Raw genomic sequence first — 26,424 nt, 5'->3', positions numbered from 1 at the left:
GATCTTTAACTTCAAAAGTATATGTGCTGATTATCATTTTGTCATTCCAGCCAGCTAGAGCTGAACATTTTGTCCTTTGCCACCACGAGTCCTCCATGATGGAGACGGGGGCTTGCCAAGGCCCCACGGTGAGTTAGAATTACAAACTGGATGATTCACTGTCCTCCTTCCTACCTACTCACTGACTCCATGCCCCAAGAGGAGGCTGCATGGAGTGGTCAGCAGGAGACTGAATCTGCGGACAAATCATGGCCACGCATTTATAGATAGAGACAAGGGGAGTAGGAAGTGGATGCTTTTCTATGACACCTGTGATTCCCTCCTGCCCAGAATGGTCTTGCCCAGCTCTAGGTATGGCTGGCTCCCTCCTCACTGAGGGCTCAGCTGGAAAGTGCACTTCCCAACTGATCACCCATATGAAAGGGCATGATCTTTGAGAACATCACTGTGCTTTATCTTTTTCACCCATCCATGACTGCAGTTGCCTCTTTTATATTTATCTAATGTGTGCCTACTCATTAGGGCAGGTTCTTTGCATGTCTTTGTTGTCTTATATAAGGACTGGTGTCAAACATATAGTAGGAATTCAGTATACAGTTGTTGAAGAGATGAATGAATGACTGAAGGAAGGAAGGAATGAACAGGTGGGGAAATAGATGAATGGAAGGGTGATTGAATGAATTGGACAGATAAGTAAAAAGACGGCTGAATATGGATGGATGGATGGATGAAGGATGGTTAACAGTTGAATACATAGATGGATGGAAGAATAATGATTAATGGATGGTGAAAAGATGGCTATATGGATGCATGAAGTGGACAAGTAGATGGATGAATGAAGGATGGTTAACAGTTGGATACAGGAATAGATGTAAGAATAATGGACGATGAAAGGATGAATAATAAATATATGGATGGATGGATGAATAGACAGATAAAGGATGAGTAGATGGGTGGATGTTTGCCAGACCCCATTCTAAGAACTTTACATATGTTATCTTGTTTTATCTACACAGAAATCTAAGGAAGGAAGGAATGCTTTACAGCCAAGGTCCTTGAACTTCAGAGGTAGAGGGGGAAAAAACCACTTCCCTCAGAAAATACAAATAGGAAAGTCCAATCGCTCAGTCGTGCCTGACTCTTTGTGACCCCATGGACTGTAGCCTACCAGGCTCCTCCCTCCATGGGATTCTCCAGGCAAGAGTACTGGAGTGGGTTGCCATTTCCTTCTCCAGGGGATCTTCCCAACCCAGGGATTGAACCCGGGTCTCCCACAGTCCCGGCAGACGCTTTAACCTCTGAGCCACCAGGGAAGCCCAATGGTGGAGCAAAATTCAAATTTACATCTGCCTGACTCCAAGCCCTGAGTTCTTAACCACCATGGAAACCACCCTCCTCCCTCTGTCCTCTCACTTTGAGAGCCTGTACCAGCCACCACGGGCATCCCTGGTACCAACTGCTAAAGGATCTGCCTGCAATGCAGGAGACCCCGGTTCGATTCCTGGGTTAGGAAGATCCCCTGGAGAAGGGATAGGCTACCTACTCCAGTATTCATGGGCTTCCCTGGTCGCTCAGATGGTAAAGTATCCACCTGCAATGAGAGAGACCTGGGTTTGATCCCTGGGTTGGGAAGATCCCCTGGAGGAGGGCATGGCAACCCACTCCAGTATTCTTGCCTGGAGATTCCCACGGACAGAGGGGCCTGGTGGGCTACAGTCCATGGCATCAGGAAGAGTCGGACACAACTGAGTGACTAAGCACAGCACACAGAAAGCAGCCACCGCAGCTCTTGTCCTGATGCACGTGCCCTGACAGCACCCCTGTCACCCAGTCCAGGCCTCCATGAGGCTCCAACGCTACCAGCCCGTAAGTCCGTGGGAGCATGTGTGAGCATGTGAGGATCCCTGAGGTCTCTGCATGCACATGAAGTCACGTCAGTCTTGTTCAAACTCTTTGAGACCCCATGGACTGTAACCCTCCAGGCTCCTCTTGTCCATGGGATTTCCTAGGCAAGAATACTGGAGTGGGTTGCCATTTCCTTCTCAAGGGGATCTTCCTGACGCAGGGGATAGAACCTGCGTCTTTTACGTCTCCTGCATTGGCAGGCAGGTTCTTTACCACTAGCGCACATGCTTGAGTGTAAGGTGACCAGAAAACATGTCCATTCTCTAGGATGCCTCCCAAGTATCAGTGACATTGCACAGCCAAAGACAGGTCTGAAAAGTCTCACAGTGACCACCACTGTTTATATGATGCCCAGGGACCAAGCTCCAGCCTGAGGTCATTCCCAGTGGCTGCCACAGAAGCACAGCGGCTCAGTGATCCAGCCCCACCAGGTCGTGTGAAACAGTAAACCTGGAAGAGGAAGTGAAAGAGGATGGGGGCGGGTCATGGAGGGGAGCTCCAGGGTTATCAGACTGCAGCACAGAGAGGTCATTAAGTCCATCCCCTGCCTCGGAATGGGGGCACGGAGGACCAGGATGAAGGGGAGAGGGAGCCGGAGGGCAGAACTGTGAGTGTCTCTCGGTCTCCCAATTCAGCCCGCGGTCCTGGGTGGGTGCGTAGGTGTCGGGTGATCAAGAAGCCCTATTGGACCTCAGCAGCTCTTGTGGTCATCACCCATCTCCACGTAGGGCAGCCCCATGGGCCAAGTGTCCCGAGGCCAGTAGCGGACTTTGAGGGTTTTGTTCGGCATCTCGTACGCGGAATCCACCAGAGCCAGGATGACTATGCCGTAGGGGAAGGTGAGGCTGATGAGTACGTGCCTGGGTGACAAGGTGGAGAGGGGGAAAAGATGCCCCAGCAGTCAGCTTGATGGCCCCAGCCCCACTTCTCCTGACCTCTCCTGGATCCTGGCCATAAAAAGGGATCTCCTGACCACACACCCCCAAGACATACACACACATCCCAGTATCTGTGCCTGCCCCCGCTTCCCCCAGGCTCCTGCTCCAAGCTCTGGCATCTGAGATTTTCTGCTTCTAGGACCCAAGTGAAAGTGTTAGTTGCTCAGTCATGTCTGATTCTGTGACGCCATGGATTGTAGCCTGCCAGGCTCCTCTGTCCATGGAATTCTCCAGGCAAGAATACTGGAGTGGGTTGCCAAGCCCTTCTCTAGGGAATCTTCCTGACCCAGGGAGTGAACCCAGGTCTCCCACATTGCAGGTGGATTCTTTACTGTCTGAGCCACCAGAGAAGCCCCTAGAGCCCAAGACCATAGGGTAAATGCTTACCAGATGCTGTGCAGGTAGGAGAAATTAATCCATTGCCAGAAGCTGCAAAGCAGGCGGTCACTGATCCAGCTAGTAAAGGCGAGAGCCCATATAACCGTGGAGACCTCAATCAGATGCCGGAGCTCCTTATTTTTGGTCCTAGGGAGGGAAGAAGGGAGATCAGAGCCTGACTCACCTAGCAGAGCCCCAGGGGGCTGATGGGAAATTCCTCCATTCCAGGAGAGGAGGCTCAGAGGAGGGAAGGATCAAGGGGCAAGGTGGGGGAGGGGCCAGAACCATGCTAACATGTGGGGACTGCTTACAAGATACTGGGTCCTCACAGCAATGCTATTGTTCCCATTTTGTTGATGAGAAAACTGAGGCATGTGAGATTAAGTATGCCCCAGACCCCGCCCCAAGGTTACACAGCCAGTATGTGGGGTCTGAATCAGGTTTATCAGAATACAGAAGCTGCAACCAACAAGCCCTTCTGTGTTTGTGCTTTGGGGTATAAGTGTATGTGCACCTGTGAGCTGGTGCATGGGGATTTATGTCCACGTGGCTCTGAGAATATGTGTGTAAGTGTGTGGGAGGGTGTCCCATGTCATGGGACAACTCAGGATTAGAATATGTGTTTCCCCAACCGCAGAACTAACCCAATGTCTCTTGGGAAAGAGCTTATGAGAGATTAATGAGGCAATAACTCCTTAATGGGTAAAAGTGCAAGCCCTGCCTGCTATTCTAAAAGAGGACAGTCTGAACACCAAAACAAAACAAAACCACACCTAAGAATTGGTAAAATTTGAGTACAGATGGTAAAGAATCTGCCTGCCAATGCAGGAGACTCAAGTTCAGTCCCTGAGTTGGGAAGATTGCCTGGAGAAGGAAATGGCAACCCACTTCAGTATTCTTGCTTGGGAGAATTCCATGGACAGAGGAATCTGGTGGGCTATAGCCCGTGGGGTCGCAGAGAGTCGGACATGACTGAGTGATTTAGCATGCACACACACACGTAATTACACAAGATGCTGCCTCTGGGGGAGGTGGGGAGAATCTGGGTGAAGGGTACACAAGACTCTGTGTACTATTTTTGCAGCTTGCTCTGAGCCTGTAATTATTTCAAAATAAAAAGTTAAAAACATAGCATAGTGACTGCAATGGATTGAAACACTTCAGAGATAAATGTCCATGAGTTCATAGTGCTTAAAAAAAAAAACAAAAACAAAACTCTCATGGGTCCTTGCCAGAGATGGCTAAGGCACCAACTCGTTGCTCTGGAAATTAATTTTTAAAAGGGAAAGAATTAACGCCCTATCCTGTCTTTCCTGTCCAAACTATATTTCAAGATTGATGAGCAAACATTCTTCTGTCTGGATGAATGGACTCCAGATAATTAATGCAGAAGGAATAATAGAATCTGAAAATCACCCTTTTGCACCCTCTAAGGAGATCATGGGTGGAGACAACATGAAATGGCTGCTGAAATCATTAGGGGAAAGGGCTGTAGAAAACTTTATAATGAGGGATCTGGATGACACCATCTGAATCCACAGATCAAACAAAATGGCACTAAATGTAGGACGACCACTCATCATGAGGTCTTAATGGGCTGGAACAAGCGACACCCAGTGCCACACATGAAGTGAAAAAAAAAAGTTAAAGCTAAAACTAGATCTATTAATTTACAGAGAGAAAAAAAGGAATCAGGTTGGAAGACACCACAGGAAGCAGTTGGCCAAATCCAAAATTCAGGATGTACTACAGGACAAATCTTTGAGCTTCTGTTATCAAACCAGAGGCATGAAGAAAGGGGGAGGGAGGAAAGGACTGCTATAAAAGAAGGAAGACCTGAGGGACTGTGTTTGTCTTCTGATTTAAACAAGACCAAGCACAAGACGACGTCTTTGGGAAACTGAGGAACGGTCAGTGCAAACTGGGTATTATTTTTAGATGCTATTCTAAGGAAGCATCTTCCATTCACCTCTCTAGATCCTGTGCTACCTTTTTCCACCCAGCCCTGAGCCTCAAGGGCTGGCAGGGTATGGGGTGGGGGAGCTGAGTTATGTGGACCTGGAAATAAATATTCCAATAATACCCTCCCTCCACCATTTGATTCCTTGCTGGGGCTCCCCATTGGTCAACCCAACTGGAAACCATTGGCCAAACCAAATGAAAACCATTGGCCATCCCAACTGGAAACTGTTGGCCAACCCAACTGGAAATCATTGACTTACCCGATTGGAAGCCCACACAACCTCCCCCTGGGATTGGCTCAGGCAGGACTGTAACCAACAACTGAAGGTCACAGCTCTGGCCAAGAAGACTCTCTCTGCTACCTCTCTCCTTCCAGATTCTTGCAATCACTCCTTTCCATCACTCCCCATCCCAGGTCTCCTGATGAGCATGGAGTCCCACTGGTACTAACAGAGGGATTCTAAATGATCTCTAGTGATGTTCCCACAGTCTGCCCTCTCCTTTGTAAGCAACCCTTTTATATAACTCTCTTTAAATGGTCCCATTTGGGAGTTCCTTCTCTAGCCTGCCAAGACCTAGCATGGGTTAAAAATGATAATTTTTTTATCAGGAGAGTGAAACCCTGAACAATTAATGGGTGACATTATATGAAATCTAGGGGGATAGAGAATGCAGGTTGGGGACTTCCCTGGTTTCCCAGTGGTTAGGACTCTGAGCTTCCAATGCAAGGGGTGCCGGTTCCATTCTTAGCTGGGGAACTAAGATCCCACATGCCATGTGGCCAAGAAGAAGAAAAAAGGAACACAGGTTGGTAACATGCTATTGGGGCTGGTTAGTGGGCACATGAAGATTTATGATACAATGCTCTCCACTTGTATGTGTGTTTGGCAGTTTTCAGAGAAGAAGGACAAACTCTGCCTTAGGTTTCAAATCCTGGTCCTGCCCCTAGCTGGTGAATGATCCTGGGGTAGGGAACATGGTGAGGTTTTTCTCTGGGGGTGGGGGGGTACAGTTCTTGGAAGAGAAAGGGGCGCCACCTCTCTGGGCACCTGCAGTCACACCCACTTCTTATACTCCCGGACCATGATGTAGATAATGTGCAAGCCAATGGCGTTTAGGGCATATGCGTTGATCGTGGGCCTCAGGAAGGACAGGAAGGTACTGACCAGGCTGATTATGACGATCAGTGAGCTGTACCGAGACCTGGAGGAAGAGAAGGGCTCAGCTGTGGCGGGGGCAGACAGGGGGAGGATGGTTGAGGGGTATTCCTGTGGGGTTTGGGTAGTCACACGGAAATCTCATGGCTGAGATGGATGAGAAAAGGGAAGGGGTTCTGAGAAGTCCGGCTGAGGTCAGAAAAAGGTCTTAAGACTCCCAGGTGGGCTCAGTAAAAAAGGTCAGATGAGGGTCCCAAGGCCCAGGTAAATTCAGGCAAGAGTCTCAGGTGAGCCAGGTGGGATTAAGGAAGGAGCACCAGGGGTCCCAGAAACTATTAGGAGAGAGATCCTGAAGGCTTGAGCTTCCCCAGTGGCTCCGTGGTAAAGAACCCACCTGCCAATGCAGGAGACCCGGGTTCCACCCCTGGGTCAGGAATATCCCCTGGAGAAGGAAATGGTAACCCACTCCAGTATTCTTGCCCGGAGAATCCCATGGGCAGAGGAGCCTGGCGGGCTACAGTCCATGAGGTCACAAAGAATTGGACACGACTGAGTGACTAAAGAGCAGCAACAGCCTGGAAGGCTCAAGTGGGTCAGACAGAGTCAGGAGAGAGATTCAGATGGGTCTCAAGTCAACAAAAAGGGGACCCAAGAGGATCCAACGAAAGATGCCAGAGAGACCAGGTGACAGACTCAGGGAAGAGGTCTTGGGCCCCAGGTAAGCTTAGGCATGGAGTCCTGGGATGCTCTGGAGAAGAAAATGGCAACCCACTCCAGTATTCTTGCCTGGAGAATCCCATGGACAGAGGAGCCTGGTGGGCTACAGTCCATAGCATCGCAAAGAGTCAGACACGACTGAGCACACACTCGCCTGGGACCCCAAAGTAGGCTCAGAAAGGCTCTGGAGAAGGTCTCAACTCTCCAGGTGGGATAAAAGGAAGAATAAGCAGGTGGGTAAGGGGACAATAGAGGACGAGATGGTTGGATGGCATCACCAACTCAAAGGACGTGAGTCTAAGCAAACCCCAGGAGATGGTGAAAGTCAGGGAAGCCTGGGGGGCTGCAGTCCATGGGGTCACAAAGAGTCAAAAATGACTGAGTGACTGAACAACAACCAGGGGAGGACTTCCAGGGTCCCAAGTATGCTCAGAAGATGGGTGCCTGGAAGTCCGGTTAGGTCAGGCAGGGTCAGGAAAAAGTCCTGGTGTGTTGAGGGGAGGGATTCCAAAGGGTCTGAAGGATAGGTGGGCTCCGGTAGGATTGACAGAGGGCCGGCCCCTGCCCGACCTGTTCTGCCCTAGGAAGGCGGGGAAATAGCAGCGGGGCAACCATATGCTGTAGCCGCTGGCCAGCAGCCACAGGATAGCGATCTCATCCAGCATCTGGCCCAGGAAGCTGAGCGTCATGTGAAAGTACATGGAGAACAGTCCTGGAGGGAGAGACAAAGGCAGGTGGTCAAGGGTGTTGTCCCTCTTGCCCCCCACCCTGTCCCAATGTCCCCACCTACCTGTGACTGTGAAGAGAACAAACATCACATAAATGTAGCAGGAGCGTTGCTGGATGTATGGGCGCATCAGAAATGTCATGAGGGGCCCAAAGATGAAGAAGGTGACATTGCTGAACTGGAGAAGGAAGGGGAAAGCATAGTGAAGGGCTGTCAGACAGAGGAGGCCGAGCACGGTCGCCCCTACTCATTATCCAGCTGGTCAGCAGCCATCTCTCAGGCAGTGAACTGACCCAGGGTCTATCCATCTTCCAGCTGACCAGTCAACCACTCATTGGTAGATCCATTACTCCATCCATTACTCTGTGGGCTCCTTAATTCATTCAGTGCACATGGTGAAGACTATCTACTTACATTTTCCTTTCGGCAACAGTGTCCCCCAAGTTTGAGCTGGGCATTCAACTACTCAACTAAAGACTACATTCCCCAGCCTTCCTTGCAGCTCACTGTGGTCTTGTGATCTGCTCTAGCCCACAGGACAGGACTGTAAATGAATCTATCAAGATAACTTCCAGGTCAGTTCTTGAGAAGCTTGCTTGCTTGCAAGTTCTTGAGGCTTGCTCTCTACTTCCTATGGACTGAAATGCAAACATAGTGGTCATGAAATGGCCTTGGCCTAGTGACTCACTTCTAAAAAATAGCCTGAAGGGACTTGCCTGGCAGTCCAGTGGTTAAGAATCCACCTTGCAATGCAGGGGGTTTCCTTGGTAAATCTGTCTGCAATACAGGAGACCTGGGTTCAATCCCTGGGTTGGGAAGATCCCCTGGAGAAGGGAATGGCTACCCACTCCAGTATTCTTGCCTGGAGAATTCCATGGACAGAGGAACCTGTCAGGCTACAGTCCATAGAGTTGTGGAAGAATCAGACAGGACTGAGCAATTAATACTTTCACTTGCAATGCAGGGGACATAGGTTCAATTCCTGGTCAAGGAACTCAAATCCCACATGCCGTTAAGCCCCCACATCTATTGAGCCTGCACACCACAACTAGAGAGTCCATGTGCTTCAACAAAAGATCCTGCATGCCAGAACTAAGACTGTGACTAAAACTCAACTCAGCCAAATAAATAAGTACTAAAAAAGAAAAGAAATATAGGGAGCAGGGACTTCTCTAGTGGTCCAGTGGCTAAGACTCTGAGTTCCCAATGTAGGGGGTCTGAGTTCTATCCTTGGTCCGGGAACTAGATTCCATTTGCCACAGCTAAAGATTCCTCACGCTGAAACTAAGACCTGAAGCAGACAAATTAAAAAAAAAAAAAAAAAAAAAAAAACAGAGCACAGTGGTGGGTATGGGGAAAATCATTCACCTGATACAAGGTCAGCATCTATAGCCTAGGTCCTGGTCACCTGTACAGGTTCCCAAGACAGGAGCCCTCCTGATTCCAGCAGAACCCAAAGCTCTCCTGGGACAATGATGGATCAGCCCAAAGGTCACCATTTAAGAACCCAGCCTTGGCAAACTGGTTTCCCAGCCCATGGTCCCACCTACGTCCTTGTTTTCCATGTCAAAGTCTCTGATGTTTATCAATGGACAAGGTCAAACACATCTCCAGGAGGGCCACCCAGTTCACAGAAGCTACCCTAGAACACAGAGATCGCCCCACCCCCAACTTGCCCTGTCTATATCACGAAACCCTACCCCACTGGAATAGATACCCATGCCAAAGCAGGATATCAGACTTTCTCCTTTAGGAATTTGAAACTTGGAGCAGGCACAAAGCCTGGGAGTCACCAAGATGGAGTTGCATCATTGACAACTCTCTACAGAGACCCTGGGATATTGTTATGATACTTAAGACGTGACAACTATTTTGCCACCCATGAGAAGACAAGGCTGAGAAAAAAAAAAGCGAATGCTTGAGGACAGTATTTGCACATCTGCTGAATCCTGCAGACCTACTGTGGGTCCCAGCCTTCCTAAAACAACTCATCTTTCCATTTTTTAACACATCTCACTATCTTTCCAATATTCTCTCTTTCCCCCTCTTGTTTGTTTCTTTGTTTTTGTTTTTGCTTAAGTTAGTTTTTTTTTTTTAATTGAAGTATAGCTTATTTACAATGTTGTGTTAAATTCAGGTGTACAGCAAAGTGATTCAGTTATACATATATTTGTTCTTTTTCAGATTCTTTTCTATTATAGGTAATTACAAAATTCTGAATGTGATTTCCTGTGCTATACAGTAGGTCTTTATTGATCTATTTTATATAGGAGTAGTTTGTATCTGTTAATCCCAAGCTCCTGGTGTATCCATCCTCTTTGGTAACCATAAATTTGTTTTCTTTGTGAGTGTTTTGTAAATAAATTCACTTGTATTATTTTTTAGATTCCACATGTAAGTGATATCATGATATTTGTCTCTGTCTGACTTACTTCACTTAGTATGATCATCTCTAGGTCCATCCATGTTGCTGAAAATGGCAAAGTATCATTCTTTTTTTAAAATTTTATTCATTTATGGCCGCGCTGGGTCTCCAATGCTGTGCGCAATGGGGGCTAGTTGCGGTGACTAGGGGCTACTCTTCAATACAGCGCACAAGCTGCTCGTGGCAGTGGCTTCCCTTGCTGCTGAGCACAGGCTCTAGGTGTGTGGGGACTTTAGTGGCTGCAGCACATGGGCTTAGCTGTGCCATGGCATGAGGGATCTTAGTTCCCTGATCCGGGGTCGAACCCACATCCCCTGCATTGGCAGGCAGACTCTTAAGCACTGGGCCATGGGGGAAGTCCTGTTTCATTTGTTTTTGTGGCTGAGTAGTACTCCATTGTATGTATGTTCCACATCTTCTTCATGCAGGCATCAAATGACATTTAGGTTGTCTCCATGTCTTGGCCATTGTAACAATGCTGCTATGAACACAGAGGCACATGCATCTTTAATTAGTGTTTTTATCTTTTCCAGATATATGCCCAGGAGTGGTAAGGTAGCTCTCTACAGGCTGAGCCCCATGAATCCAGCAGCAGTGGTATATTAGCTGGGGTTCTTTCGTAGCAAGCAACAGAAAGTGATTCTGATGAACTAAACTATAAATATAAACTGTGTGTGTGTGCACGTGTGTGGTTACTTATTTAATTGACCAAATTATTTATTCATGTATTTGTTCTTTCATTCATTTATTACAAGGAGCTCGGTAATGAAAGGAATTGCAGAGGACAAGAAAACCAGAACCCGGAATAGCTTTGGCCCTTTAATAGACAGTCTCTCCAGGGGGCAATATTGGGTACGAATGAAAACAACTGTATTCAGTCCTTCTGTGCAGGCCCAAACTTCAAATTCTGGAGAGTGGGGATGTCCCTGGCAGTCCAGTGGTTAAGAATCCACCTTGCAATGCAGGGGAAGCAGGTTCAGTTCCTGATTGGGAAACTAAGATCCCATGTGCCACACAGCAACTAAGCCCACGCGCCTCAACCATTGAGCCCATGTATCACAACCGAAGAGTCCATGAGCTGCAACAGGAGATCCCACATGCTACCACTAAGACCTGACATAGCCGAATTAAAAAAAAAAAAAAAGTCTGGCGAGTGTAGCCTGGGCCACATCTGATCCTACTTTGAGTGAGCATCCCACCGAGACCATAACCAGGTGGCTGATGAAGGGGAAATGGAGCCATGGATACTGAATGGGCAAAAACCCCACACAAATCTGACGTCCCCTCCATCTTCAGCCACAGGCAAGCCCTTGGGGAAACCAAGCGTGCCTGAAGATGCTGAGCCATCCAGCCTCCCAAACTCTTAAGCCTCCACTTAGAACACATCTGTGATTCCCACACATCAAATCCAGATTCTTTAACTTGGCTTACACATTCCCTCCGTAACTACCTTTCCCCACCTTCAACTGTGCAATCTGGGTGGAAAGAATAACTCAGCTCCTACTTTACTTCTTACCTCCTTGAGTTTGCTCAGACTCTTCCCACTGCCTGTAAGGCTCTCATTCCCATGTAGCCCTCTTTGCCAGAGTAGTTGACTCTGTATTTAGCCTGGGGATTGCTTTCTTCCTAAAGCCTTCCTAAGCTCACAGGGCAGGGGCAGGGTGGTCTTCCTTTGTGTCCCATGCAGTTCCATGTTTATGACCCTGGTCTTGCTGTTCTAGAACTATCTGGGTCTCCTGCTACATCTAGTCTTGAGAATAGGGATTGTGGCTTCCGCCTTCTCCGTTATAACCTCAGGAGCCAGAATACAGTACAAAAAAGTCTTACTGAATGACCCAGATAACCACGATGGTGTGGAGTCAAACACCCTACAGTGTGAAGCAAGTGGGCCTTAGGAAGCATTACTATGAACGAAGCTAGTAGCGGTGATGGAACTCCAGGTGAGCTATTTTAAATCCTAAAACATGTTGGTGTTAAAGTGCTGCACTCAGTATGTCAGCAAATTTGGAAAACTCAGCAGTGGCCACAGGACTGGAAAAGGTCAATTTTCATTCCAATCCCAAAGAAGGGCAATGCCAAAGACTGTTCAAACAACTGTACAATTGCACTCATTTCACATGCTAGCAAGGTTATGCCCAAAATCCTTTGAGCTAGGTTTCAGCAATACATGAACCTAGAACTTCCACATGTACAAGTTAGGTTTAGAAGAGGCAGAGGAATCAGAGATCAAATTGCCAACATCTGTTGGATCACAGAGAAAGCAAGGGAATACCAAAAAAATCTACTTCTGCTTCACTGACTATGCAAAAGCCTTTGTGTGGATCACAACAAATGCAAAAATTCTTAAAGAGATGGGAATACCAGACCACTTTACCTGTCTCCTGAGAAACCTGTATGTGGGTCAAGAAGCAACAGTCACAACCTTACATGGAACAACTGACTGGTTCAAAATTGGGAAAGGAGTATGACAAGACTGTATATTGTCACCCTGCTTATTTAACCTCTATGCAGATTTCACCATGCAAAATGCGGGGCTGGATGAATCACAAGCTGGAATCAAGACTGACGGGAGAAGTAGCAACAACCTCAGATATGCACATAATATCATTCTGATACCAAAAACTGAAGAGGAACTAAAGAGCTTCTTTTTTATAAAAAAAAATTATGTATTTATTTATGGCTGTGCTGGATCTTTGCTGCTGCTTCTGGGCTCTTTCTCTAGTTGTGGTGCATGGGCTTCTCACTGCAGTGGCTTCTCTTGTTGCAAAGCAAGGGCTCCAAGCTCGGGCTTCAGTAGTTGTGGTGTGTAGGCTTCCAGGGCCTAGAGCACAGGCTCAACAGTTGTGGCGCACTGTCTCAACTGCTCCCAGGCGTGTGGGACCTTCCCAGATCAGGGATTGGACCTGTGTCTCCTGCACTGGCAAGGGAGTTCACCACTGAGCCACCAGGGAATCCCTAAACAGTTTCTTAATGAAGGTGAAAGAGGAGAGTGATCTCCTATTGACTGGCTCTCAAAACAGTTCAAATGGACTTACCTGTCACACATGGGAAAACACTTGGCAAGGATGTCCCTGGTGGCCCAGTGATTAAGAATCCACCTGCCAGTGCAGAGGACATGGGTTCAATTCTGGTCCTCGAAGATCCCACATGCTGAGGGGCAACTAAGCCTGAGTGGCACCAACGTAACTGAGCCCACATACCTAGAGCCTATGCTCCCAAGAAGAGATGCCCACACATGCCACATCTAGAGAAGGCCTGGGCACCGCAACAAAGACCCAGCTCAGTCAAAAAAAGTAGTGAATTTTAAAAAATACTTGGCAGAGGGTCCTGCATCTAGAAAGTTCTGAATAGAAGGCGCTATAACTTTCTAATTACTTTCTAGTTACTTTCTAATCTTTTGAGCACGTGACTTTACAGATCGTTCTTAATCCTCACACACCCATCAAGGCCAGGCTTTCTAGTTCCTGTTTGGCAATGTGGAACCTAAGTCTCAGAGAGGTAGAGTGATGTCTCCAAGGTTGCACACCTCTGAAGTTTGCTTTTACCCCGTGCTTTGAAAGATAGGATGGGAGTTCCCTGGTGGTCCAGTGGCTAAGAGTCTGCACTCCCAATGCTGGGGGCCTGGGTTCCACCCATGATCAGGGAACTCAATCCCACATGCCACAGCTAAAGATCTCACAAAACGCAACTAAGACCCAGTGCAGCCAAACAAATTAATAAAAAATGTTTTAAAAATTTAAAGAAAAACAAGAGGACTAGATGTGTGGTGATGACTAAAGGGGGGCTCCCCTGTTTCCTGGATGTGTCATCTAATTTCTCTGAGTCCCCCTTTCGTGCACCAGTAAAATTCATGCACCATCAATGCTGTCTAGGTTTTGATGGTCCTCTCCTATTTTACTGTAAACCTAGACAGTGTATTAAAAGCAGAGACATTACTTTGCTGACAAAGGTCCAAATAGTCAAAGCTACGGTTTTTCCAGTAGTCTTTCCATGTACAGATGTGAGGGTTGGACCATAAAGAGGGCTAAGTGCTGAAGAACTGATGCTTTTGAACTGTGGTGTTGGAGAAAACTCTTGATCAAACAAGTCAATCCTAAAGGAAATGAACCCTGAATATTTATTGGAAGGACTTCTACGGAAGCAGAAGCTCCAATACTTTAGCCACCTGATGCAAAGAGCTGACTCATTGGAAAAAACCCTGATGCTGGGAAAGACTGAAGGCAGGACGAGAAGGGGACAACAGAGGATGAGATGGTTGGATGGCATCACTGACTCAATGGACATGTGTTTGAGCAAGCTCCAGGAGATGGTGAAGGACAGAGGAGCTTGGTGTGCTGCAGTCCATGGGGTCACAAAGATTTGGACACAATGAGTGACTGGACAAGAACAACAGCGATGCTACCATGAAGGCTGTTGGCAAGGGATGATGGGTGCATGAGGCCAGGCATTGAAAAGCTACCTTGCTGGGGACATGGTTTCAGCTCAAGAAATAGTAAAGGCTGCTGCTGCTCTTGTTATGATTGAAGGAGATAATAATATCAGGCTTATTATTGGTACAGATACTCCAAGCTCAGCTGCCTACATAATGAAGGTAGGGGTTCTGAACGTCCTTGAGTGTGTAGAATGAGGACTCAGTGACGGGCGGTGCCTGTGACTAATAAGCTCCAAGTGGCTTTGGAGTCTCTGATAGAATCAGAGCCCAAGTTTCCCAATCACTGGCCCCACCCAGACTCCAAGAGTTGGGCAAGACACCAGCCCGAGATTACCGCCAGTCCTGAACTCTCACACACATGAGCTGGACTGCTTGCGTCCTGGCCCCGGAAGGTGACTTCACCTCAGTTCAGTCATTCATTCACTCATTCATTCATTCAACAATCATCCACCCCTTCAGTACCATCTGTGTGCTCAAGGACATTGTTGTTGTTGTTGCTCAGTCACTAAGTTGTGTCTGACTTTCTTTGACCCCATGGACTGCAGCAGGCCAGGCTCCCCTGTCCTTCACTATCTCCCAGAATTTGCTCTAACTCATGTTGATTGAGTTGGTAATGCCATCCAACCATCTCATCCTCTGTCAGCCCCCTTTTCCTCTTGCCTTCACTCTTTCCCAGCATCAGAGTCTTTTCCAATGAGTTGGCTCTTCGCATCAGGTGCCCAAAGTATTGGAGCTTCAGCATCAATCCTTCCAATGAATATTCAGGGTTGATTTCCTTTAGGACTGACTGGTTTGATTCTGCAGTCCAAGGGACTCTCAAGAGTCTTCTCCAGTCTCTTGCATTAGCAGGCAGATTTTTTTTGTTTTACCATCTGAGCCATCAGGGAACCCTCCCTTCAAGAATATCACCAGTGTCTGAAACAAAGTCCCTGGGACTTCTCTAGTGGTCCAGTGGTTAAAATGCCACACTTCCACTGTAAGGGGCATGGGTTTGATTCCTGGGCAGGGAACTAAGATTCTGCATTCCACATGGCATGGCCAAAAAAAGAAATAAAAAACCCTCAAAGTCCCTCCCTTTTACCAGGTATCCAGTCAGAGTTTGGGGGTTATTCTGTGCCTCATTTTCCTCCTCTATAAAATGTAGGCCTTGGGATTTCCCTGGTAGTCCAGTGGTTAAGAATCTGCCTATCAGTACAGGGGTTCAATCCCTGGTCCAGGAAGATCCCACATGCTGAGGAGCAACTCGACTCGTGGGCCACAGCTACTGAACCTACACCACCTGCAGCTGGTTGCTCTGCCGTAAGAGCAGCCATTGCAATGAGATGCCAGCACACTGCAACGAGAGAGTGGCCCCCACTTGTCACAACTAGACAAAGCCGGAGCAGCAACGAAGACCCTGGGCGGCCAAAAATAAACAAACAAGTATTAAGACAAAACCCACAGGCCCTATCTCTGAGCACCACGGTGAGGACTGGAGAACTGAGTGCTGCAAGACCAGGGGGTTTGGGCAGTTTTGTTCACTGCTGCCAGCCCCCAGTGTCTAGAACTGTGCCTGGCGTGCAGTAGGTGCCCAGCAAATTTTTGTAGAGAATAATACACGCAAAGAATATGTGTCAGGGGAATTCCCTGGTGGTCCTGTGGCTAAGACTCGGCACTCCCAATGCAGGGGGCCCACGTATGATCCCTGGTCAGGGAACTAGATCCCACATGTGGCAAATAAGAGTTCACAAGCCCCAACTAACAGATCCTGCATGCTGCAACTAGGACCTGATGCAGCCAAATAAATAAAGATTAAAAAAAAAAAAGAATATGTGTCAATAGTGCGTACATGTGCCTGGCGCTTGTGCAGCGTGCCATAGGGCAGCTATTATTCTAGAATGCTTTGCTGTTTGGATCATCAAAATCTGGCGGGGCATCTGGTAAGTGGATGTGGCTGGATTCCTTAGGGCTGGAAGGAGAAAAGGGAGCGAGATGGGGGAAGGGAAGGAGGAGAGGGAGGAAGGAAGGAGAGTGACTTGAATTAACGCCTCACCTCATCTCAGCCTTTCTCATTTACCCACCATCCTGGGATAAAACCACAGCCCCGGGACTTCCCTCGTGGTTCAGTGGCTAAGAGTCTTACACTCCCAATGCAGGGGCACAGGTTCGATCCCTGGTCTGGGAGGATTCCACACGCCACTGGGCAACTAAGTCTGAGTCACAATTACTGAGCCCAGAGCCGCAACTACTGAAGCCCATGCTATAGAATCTGTGCTCCGTAACAAGAGGAGCCGCTGCAAAGAGAAACCTGTGCACCACGATGAAGAGTACCCCCCCACCACCGCCGCTCATCACCCCCAAAGAAAGCTCATGTGCAGGAATGAAGACCAGAGCAGCCTAAATAAATAAATATTTTTTAAAAACATGCTTCTTTCCAAGGCACGACTTCACCTACTGTGACTTCCATGAAGACAGAAAACACCTGTTTTATCCTCAGCTGTGTCACTAATGCCTTTCAAGTTGGGCACCCAGTAGGCACTCCAGAAGAATTTGTTGAATCAATCAAATCAAGAAACATGGCTGGGGGAGCAGGAGGGATAAATTATAGTGTAAGATTAATAGATACATACTACTGAATATAAAATAAACAACGAGGTCCTATTTTCAGCACAGGGATCCATACTCAATACCCTATAATAAACCATAATGGGAAAGAACATGGAAAAGGATTTCCTTGGTGATCCAGTGGTTAGGACTCTGCATTCTCACTGCTGGGGCCCTGGGTTTGATCCCTAGCGGGGTAGCTAAGATCCCACAAGTAGTGAGGCATATATGCTATGCTATGCTATGCTAAGTCACTTCAGTCGTGTCCGACTCTGTGTGACCCCTCAGATGGCAGCCCACCAGGCTCCCCCGTCCCCGAGATTCTCCAGGCAAGAACACTGGAGTGGGTTGCCATTTCCTTCTCCAATGCGTGAAAGTGAAAAGTGAAAGTGAATATATTCTTTGTGTGTGTGTATCTATCTATCTATATATATATCCCTTGGATTGACCAGGCAAAAACCCTGGAGTAGGTTGCATCTCCTGCACTGCAGGCAGATTCCTTACCCACCGAGCCACCTGGGAAGCCCCAGCGCCCCACAGAAACCCCCTTGTTGCATAGGAACTCAGTCCTCTGAAGTAGGAAATGGCAACTCACTCCAGTCTTCTTGCCTGGAAAAGCCCACAGACTGAGGAACCTGGCGGGCTACAGCCCATGGGGTCCCAAAGAGTCAGACATGACTGAGCACCATGCATGCGCTCGGTCAATATCTGCTGGATAGGAGGAATGAATGAATGAGTTTTTCTTCCCTAGCACATACCACAACCTGGCACCCTATACCCTTCAGTCTCGTTTAGTGCTTCCATCTCCCAGGACACCAACCCCACCACCCGTGCGTGCACACTCAGTCGTGTCCAACTCTCTGTGACCCCATGGACTGGAGCCCACCAAGCTCCTATGTCCAAGGGATTCTCCAGGCAAGAATACTGGAATGGGTTGCCATTTCCTCCCCCAGGAGATCTTCCCCACCCAGAGACTGAACCCATATCTCCTCTGTCTCCTGAATTGCAGGCAGGTCCTTTACCTGCTGAGCCACTGGGGAGGACCCATTCCAGCCCTATGACAGCAGGCATTTCTGTCTGCTTTGATCACCGCTGTGTCCCTGGAGCTGGAGCAGTGCCTGGTTCCATCAGTTTCCGATGAATGAAGAGGGAAATAAAGGGGTCATTTCAGTCTACCCCCGCGTCAGCTCTAGGAGGCCAGTGGTGGGGGGTGGGGGGATCACCGATGCCTGTTTCTCCGAAGGAGAAGAGAGATCCAGAGGGACCTACTGAGTCTGGGACCGGGATGTAGCAGGGGCGTTCTCATCAGTTTCAGGTGTGCAATTATCCTATTCATGGCATCTGCTTTCCCTGAGGGCAGGAACCATGCCCTCCTCGGTTTCTGTTGGGCCTGGCATACCAGAGGTGCTCTGGAATTAATTGCTGTTGCTGTGGGAATTCCCTGGCGGTCCAGTGGTTAGGACTCAGCGCGTTCACTGCCGGGCCCAGGTTCAATCCCTGGTCCCTGAAACTATTAATATGATCCTGCAAGATGTGCAATGAAGCAAAAAAAAAAAAAAAGGAAAGAAATTGCTGTTGCTGTGAATGTTGAGAAGAAAGGCAGGCAGAAAGAAGGTGTGGTTTTGAGCTCATGGGACCTGTCAGTCACAGCCAGGTGCTCAGAGAGGGGCGGGCCTTGTGCCTGAGTCACACGCATCCAGGGAAGAGAGAGACGGGAGTTATTAGCACACTGCAGAGGCCAGCTATGCCAAGGTTGTCCAAAGAGGAGGTGAGGAAGCTGATGGAGGTGTGGGTACTGCAGCTGGCAACCTCCTGGCTCTTATCTCCCTGTCAGTTCAATACCCACCCCCCACCAGACTCGCCCTACTCATTCCCACCTGCCCATGCAGCTCCCCACAGCAGGCACGCCATCCCACTGCTCTGGATCTGATCATCTGAGAGGGAGTTTTCTAGGGAGGATGGGATGCAGAGCTTCTGAAACTTTGGCAGGATCCCAGGGAAGAAATTTCAGCAGCACAGCTGCCTCTGGGAGTTAAAGTCAGGGTGGAGGAGCCTTGAAACATCTCCCTATACCACTTGAAACTCTCCCAACTTAACAGCAGCCCAGAAGGAGGCCACCAAGCCAAAGCAAACAGGCACTGACTGGGGTGGCCCACGCACCACACACCATGCTCATCCTATCCCAACCCCTCCCACCACGCTCTGTCACAGCTGGACCACACTTCCAGACTCCTGGCCAGACTGTGAAACGCAATCAGGTGTCCCAGCCACCCCCACAGTGTGGAGTCCCCCATGCTCCCAGGTCTGCCATGGTTCCCCAGTGCCTGCACAATGGTGCATGGACTCTTCTGCGTGAGAGCTTTGTCTTGGCCTCTGGAAACCTCACCAGCCCTTTTTCTCACCTTCCATCCCACCCCTTCGGGCAGGCAGCCTAGGTGCTGGCTTTCAGCTACCAGTTCTTGTCTCTCACCTCAAGACCTTGGCATATGCTGTTTCCTTTGACTCATCCACTTTAGAGAACATTAACTTATTCCTTAAGCATCGAGGTTCCCTCTCCCACCCACCAAACAGAGGTGTCACACCCCACCCCATGGTTCCCCACCATTACTTCGGGAGCCCTCTTTCTCCCTTAGTCACGAGCTAACCATGGGGTTGGGAGGAGTCCACTCTTAATTCTGAACCACCCCCTCCACAGCCTGGGGGCCCAAAGCCTCTCTGGGACCTGGAATCACCCAGCACAAGTTGGTTTACAGCATTTTTGCTGAATGCATAATGAGCCAATCGATGAATACAGGAAAAATTTCAAACACTCCAACTCAGTATTGAAAACTTCATCTATGCATTCCCCCGGTGGCTCAGTGGGTAAGCATCCACCTGCCAATGCAGGGCACATGGGTTAGATCCCTGGTCCACAAAGATTCCACATGCCACAGAGCAACTAAGCCCCATGGGCCACAACTGCTGAAGCCTGAGTGCCCTAGAGCCCGTGCCCAGCAAGAAGAAAAGCGACCACAATGAGAAGCCTGCACACGCACACGGCAACGAGAGTAGCCTCCGCTCGCTGCAACCAGAGAAAGACCCCGAGCAGCAACGAAGACCCAGCACAGCCAAAAATAAAATTTGTTAATTAATTTTTTAAAAAACCTTCATCTTTATCTAGCCCCATATTTTGGGCACAGAGACACACCTTCCCAAACTGGTTGTCCCTCTTTTACTTCTAAGACTTAGCACATCATTTTCTTCTCTTCTGCTCCCTTTCCCAGACTCCTACCAGCCTTGGTGAGCTCCTATTATTCCTTCAAAACCCAACTCCTAGGTGCCCTCCTCCATGAAGCCTCCAGAAACCTGAGCCGAGTCCTCCAGCACATCCTTCTTCTATACCCTGACTGTGTTCAGCTGGGCCCTGCCTCTACCAACTCCAGGCTCACAGCTCCTTTCCAGCAGATCAACAAGAAAGCAAAAGATTCTTCAGAGAGCATTGTTTTCCAATTACAAGTTATGACTCCTAAATGGATTGTGATGAAATCCATGTGAATGGATTTAAAATTTTCTTTCATGGGCTTTTCCTGGTGGTCCAGTGGTTAAGAATCCACCTTCTAACGCAGGGGACGTAGGTTCAATCCCTGGTTGGGAAACTAAGATCTCACATACTAAGGGCAACTAAGATCAAGCGCTGCGATTACTGAGCTATGAGCCTATGGGCACAACTAAGATCTGATGCAACCAGAAATAAATATTAAAAAATTTTTTTTTCTTCTACATCGTCTTTCATTTACATACCTAGATCAAAAGCATGCTTTTAAATAGCTGCCTAGTATTTTGACATGTATTCAGCACTACACAGATTGGTGAAAATGTTATGGTTTCTTTTTCTTTTTTGGCTATGCAGTTTACAGGATCTTAGTTCTCCAACCAGGCATTAAATCCAAGTCCTCTTCCCTGGTGACTCAGATGGTAAAGAATCTGCCTGCAATGCAGAAGACCCCGGTTCCATCCCTCGGTCAGGAAGGTCCTCTGGAGAAGGGAATGGCTACCCACTCCAGTATTCTTGCTTGGGAAATCCCGTGAACAGAGGAGCCTGGCAGGCTACAGTCCATGGGGTCGCAAAGAGTCTGACACAACTGAGCAACTAACACTTTCACTTCACTCTTCAGTGAATGCGCAGAGTCCTAACCACCAAACTGCCGGGAATTTTCTATGGCTTCTTTTTTATTCACTTATTTATTGCCATTGCAAATGTCTCAGAGGTGACATTATACACAAACTTTGCCAGCCATAGGGATTCTCTCTTTGGTGAAAGTTCCTAGAGGTACAATGGCAGGGTCAGGGGTAAAGTTGATTTGTAAATTGATGTCTTTTTAAAATATTTATTTATTTGGCTGCACCAGGCCTTAGTTGCAGCATTTGAACTTTTAGCTGTGGCCTGTGGGATCTAGTTCCTGGACCAGGAGTCGAACCTGGGCCCCCTGCATTGGGGGCACAGAGTCTTAGTTACTGAACCACCAGAGAAGTCCCTGTAAATTGATATCTTGACACGAGTTGTCAACTTGCTCGAAGGAGGCCACAGAATGTGAGTGTGCCCACATTCATTAAAAAAAAAAAAAACCTCATTTTTAACTCCTGATTTGAGAGGCCAAAAAGAAAAAAATAAATTGTCTTCTATTTGGGCTTTACAAAAGAAAAACTTCTTATATGAACAGGAAGCAGACTACAGCCCCCTGAGTCAAATCCAGCCCACTGTCTTTTGTATGGCCCATGTGCTAAGAATGATGTTTACAATTTTAAAAGGTCACAAAAAGGGAATTCTCTGGTGGTCCAGTGGTTAGGACTCAGATTCCACTGCAGGCAGCAAGGGTTCCATTCTTGGTTGGGAAACATCCCAGAAAAAAAAAAAAAAAAAAGGTTTCAAAAATTAAAACAAGGACAATATCTTGTGACACGTGACAATTACTTGAAATCCACATTTTGGTGTCCACGAATAAAGTTTTATTGGCATTCAGCCATGCTCTTTTGTTTACATATCATCTTCGCTGATTTCTAGCTACAAGGGCAGAATTGAGTAGTTTTGAAAGAGATCATGTGGCTCCCCAAAATCCAAAACTACTGTCTATTTGGGCTTTCCAGGTAGCTCAGATGGTAAAGAATCTGCCTGCCAATGCAGAAGACACGGATTTGATTCCTGGGTTTGATCCCTGGGTCGGGAAGATCCCCAGGAGGAGGGCATGGCAACCCACTGTAGTACTCTTGCCTGGAGAATCCCATGGACAGAAGAAGTCTGGCAGGCTATAGTCCATGGGGTCGCCAAAGAGTTGGACATGACTTAGCTAAACAACATTGTCTATCTGGTCTTCATAAAAAGAGTTTGTGGGGGCTTCCCTGATGGCTCAGGGGTAAAGAATCCGCCTGCCAATACAGGAGACACGGATTGGATCCCTGATCTGGGAAGACCCCACATGCTGCAGAACAACTAAGCCTGTGCACCACAACTACTGAGCCTGTGCTCTGGAGCAACTACTGAGCCCATGAGCCACAACTACTCAAGCCTGTGTGCCCTAGAGTCCGTGCTCCACAAGAGAAGCCACTGCAATGAGAAGCTCAGCACCGCAACCAGAAAGTAGTCCTTGCTCATCGCAACTAAAAAGCCTCCACAGCCAAAAATAATACATAAAATTATGTATATATAAAAGAAGTTTGTGGATCCCCGAAGTATATGCCTTATTAGCTATAGTGATGGGGTTAGGGAACTCGGAAGTGTGTTGGAGGAGAAAGTCTCTTCTATAACAACTCAGATTTGATTTCCCCATGCCCTGATCTATTTGCCAAAGCCTTTTGAGTAGAATAAAAGACATCCTAGGGAATTCCCTAGTGGTCCAGTGGTTAGGACTTGGCACTTTCACTGCCAGAGCCCGCTTTCGATCCCTGGATCAGGGAGCTAGGATCCTACAAGCTGCACAGCCAAAAAAGAAAAAAACAAAAAAGATGCCCGAGGCGAATACTGTCTGGTGACACTTTTGTTTCTGTCTGATAAGTATCTGGAAAGGCAGGTATTGGATGCTGATGATGTAGAAATCTGTCGGAATATGTGTCATGACCAGAATCGGTTTTTAGACCTACAGCCTTGGCGAGTTACCTACAAGCTCTTCAATTTTCCATATTTAGAGACGGGCTGAGGGCCCAGTGGTTAGGACTGTGCTTCCACTGCAAATAGGTACGGTTCAATCTCTGGTCCAGGATCTAAGATCCTGCAAGCCCAAGGGCACAGCAAAAAAAAAAAAAGACAGGTTGAAGAAGGATAGCATGGAGAGGAATTTTGCGCAAGAGCACATGGATCCGGATGCAGCCCACACCTGAGCCAGCCCTCTCTCCATGCCTTCTGTGGGGTGGGGCTGGAGATGGGACTTTCTGGACTGCTGGGGAATGCAGAGAGGAGGGTTCCAGAAGCCCCAACCCTCTTCTCTGCCTCTAGGCATTGGCATATTCAGCCCCCTCCCATTTTATAAGGAAAGGCCATTGAGGGCCAGGAAGGGCCAGAACCTCAAATGCTGGGGAAACTGCAAGGATGCCTTGGTTCTCAAACTCTCAGGCTCCAGCTTGGAAAGTGCTGAGGTCAAAGGTAACAGAGTCAGAGCAACTTGGGTATCGTGGCACTGAGCTTCCCCCTCTCCAAGAAAAAAGCCTCTCCTGGATGTGTCAAGTTCAAATCCCACATTTGAGTACCAGGGTGACCCTGGGCATATCCTTCAGTCTCCCTGAATGCCTGTTTCATCACCTGGAAAATGGGATTAACTAACTCCATATACTATGCACGCATGCTAATTTGCTTCAGTCGTGTCCAACTCTTTGCAACCCCATGGACTATAGCCCATCAGGATCTTCTGTCCATGGGATTTTTCAGGCAAGAATACTGGAATGGGTTGCCATGCCCTTCTCTGGGGGATGTTTATATGTGGTGCCTAATTCCTAGGGAAGATTAAATGGGGTTTTTCAGGCAAAATATTTAGGACAATGCCTGGCACACAGTAAGTGCTCAATAAAGGCCATTACGTGCAAGATTGCATGTTCATCATTTATTGAGCATGTACTATGTGCAGGGCACAGAGTAAAGGATGTTTCCTCATTACCCACCATCCTGGGGACTCCAGGAAATGTCCCCAGCAGCCCACACAGGACAGCATAGCTGCACATGTCTTTGCTCACGCACATCTTTCAAGCTTCAGTTAAATGCCACTGCCATTGACACATCCATTGACACAGGATTTTTGAGCTCTTTTGCTGTGCCCCCATAGCAAGGGCTGGGGAAAGGATGACCAGTCATCCTGTTATACCTGAAACTGAAGGGTCTCCTGACACAAGACTTATGGTGCTGAAACCAAGACTGTCCCAGTAAACCGAGATGATTTAATCACCCTGGGCTGAGAGTATAGCTGAGAATAAAGTAGACATAACCACCTACTCCAGGAAGTCCTCCCTGATCCACCCCTCCACCACTGGCTCAGAAGCCACCTCTTGGCTTCTCTGAAGCTGCCTTTGCACCTCCCTTTACAGCACCATCACCCTGGCTTATGAATGCCTGGAGTAGCCTCTGTATCCTCCACTCCAGGAGGGCAGAGAGGACTCTTTTTCAGGTCACTATTGCGAGGCTCATGCCAAACAGAGACAGTCTAGTGAATGAAACCCAGCAAGGCAAGCCTTGCCTAACAGATGAGCAAACCGAGGTCCAGAGAGGCAGGCCACTGGAGCAGGATTTCCCAGCAAGGAGGTGGAAGAGCTGGGGCTTGAACCCCTGTTAGCTGAGACTCTGTCCTGCCAGCCCTCCCACCCGGCCCCTCACCGTGTTGTAGAATTCGGCCACCAGCTGTGAGTACTGGAAGTTGGGCTCACACCAGTCCACCTCGGAGCTCTGGTAAGCGAAGATGCTGGGCATCTCGACACCTCACCTGCCACCCGCTGGCTGCGCCTGGCAGAGAGCAGCATCTGAGCCTACAGAGGGACAGGCCCAGCCAAGGCGGGGAGAGGATGGCGGAGTGCCCTGCGGCAGGCAGGTTGAGAGGAGGAAAAACCTGCTGGACGGCGCCCTGGTTGCACCAGGGACAGCCTGCCTGTGAGGTGGTGGCAGCTGCCTTGGGCATAAGCAGAAGGGCTGGCACCATCCAGGGAGGGCAAGGGGGAGTGGAAAAGGGGGCCTCCCTTCCCTGCTCCCTAGGAGTGGGAGTTAGGGAGACTGTTCCTTGGAACAGTAGTTTTAAATACTGGTGATGTTAGATCACCATCCTCACTTTACAGATGGGCAAAGTGAGGCAGAGGGCAGTCCTTTGCATACAGCATGCAAGGTGAGGACACCAAGATGTGCACATAAGCAGGCTCCTGACTCCAAGCTTCTACCCAGACACTGCCAAAGCTACACACTGAAGCCTCCCAGATCCAGGCCAAGAGCTGCACACCTGCCCCCACGGACTCTACTCAGCTCCCTTGGGGGCCTTTGGTGATATGACCTCCTTTGAGGGCCCCAGTCTTCCTGTCTGGGCTATGGGAGACTGGGCTGGATTGAAACCATTTCTCTTGGGCAGACAAGACCGCAGATACCTGGAGGGTCTGAGTTTCCAATGAATGGGAGGGGACTGTGGAGTTCCAGGCCGGGGGTTCCCAGTCCTGACTTCCCAGGGCTGCGGAAACCTCTGGTTTGAGAGTCAGACAGACTTGAGTTTGAATTCTGAGTTCCTCCCATTCCTAAGCTGTGTGACCATGGGCAAGTGAATTCACTTCTTTGAGCCTCAGTTTTCTCACCTGTGAGATGAGAAATAATAGTACTTCCCTCTTAGGGATTCTGTGAAGATTTAATAAGCTGATATAGCATTTCCTTAAGGAGAACATTTTTTGGTGAGGTGGACCTGCATTCACTTAGCTGTGTGGCGAGAAATCTATTTACTCTTTTCAATTCTCAATAGTTACAAAAGAGGGGCTCAGTTGATGCTAACATATGTTTATGCCTCAACATTTAATCCCTTTGTTTGATAAACACAGAGTACTGTTTGCCTACCTTCAGCAGGCAACAGTATCCAGCTATACCATCTAGACATTATTTACTTTATTTTAAAGTAAGTTTGTCTTCTAGCCGCTCATAGCCACTTTCCATTCATGGCAGAGTTCTTACAAAGTTTCTTTTTAAAAATAAACTTACTGAAGACTTATCATTTTTGTGG

General features: G+C 48.2%; 1 protein-coding gene across 1 annotated transcript; it reads right to left on the bottom strand.

Annotated features, from left to right (window-relative positions):
• Window positions 1–2,596: 2,596 nt before the first annotated feature.
• On the bottom strand, window positions 2,597–25,148 carry ACER1 (alkaline ceramidase 1). The gene is made up of 6 exons (XM_055543008.1): window positions 25,056–25,148; window positions 7,848–7,962; window positions 7,628–7,769; window positions 6,249–6,386; window positions 3,231–3,368; window positions 2,597–2,765 (listed from the first exon to the last, which is right to left on the bottom strand). Exons 1-6 carry the CDS (start codon window positions 25,146–25,148, stop codon window positions 2,597–2,599), a joined length of 795 nt encoding a protein of 264 aa, XP_055398983.1.
• Window positions 25,149–26,424: the final 1,276 nt, after the last annotated feature.

The sequence above is a fragment of the Bubalus kerabau genome, chromosome 1, assembly GCF_029407905.1.
Source record: "Bubalus kerabau isolate K-KA32 ecotype Philippines breed swamp buffalo chromosome 1, PCC_UOA_SB_1v2, whole genome shotgun sequence".
Classification (NCBI taxonomy): Eukaryota; Metazoa; Chordata; class Mammalia; order Artiodactyla; family Bovidae; genus Bubalus; species Bubalus kerabau.
Note: the sequence above shows the minus strand (reverse complement) of the source record. Positions and strands in the feature narration are given on the sequence as shown.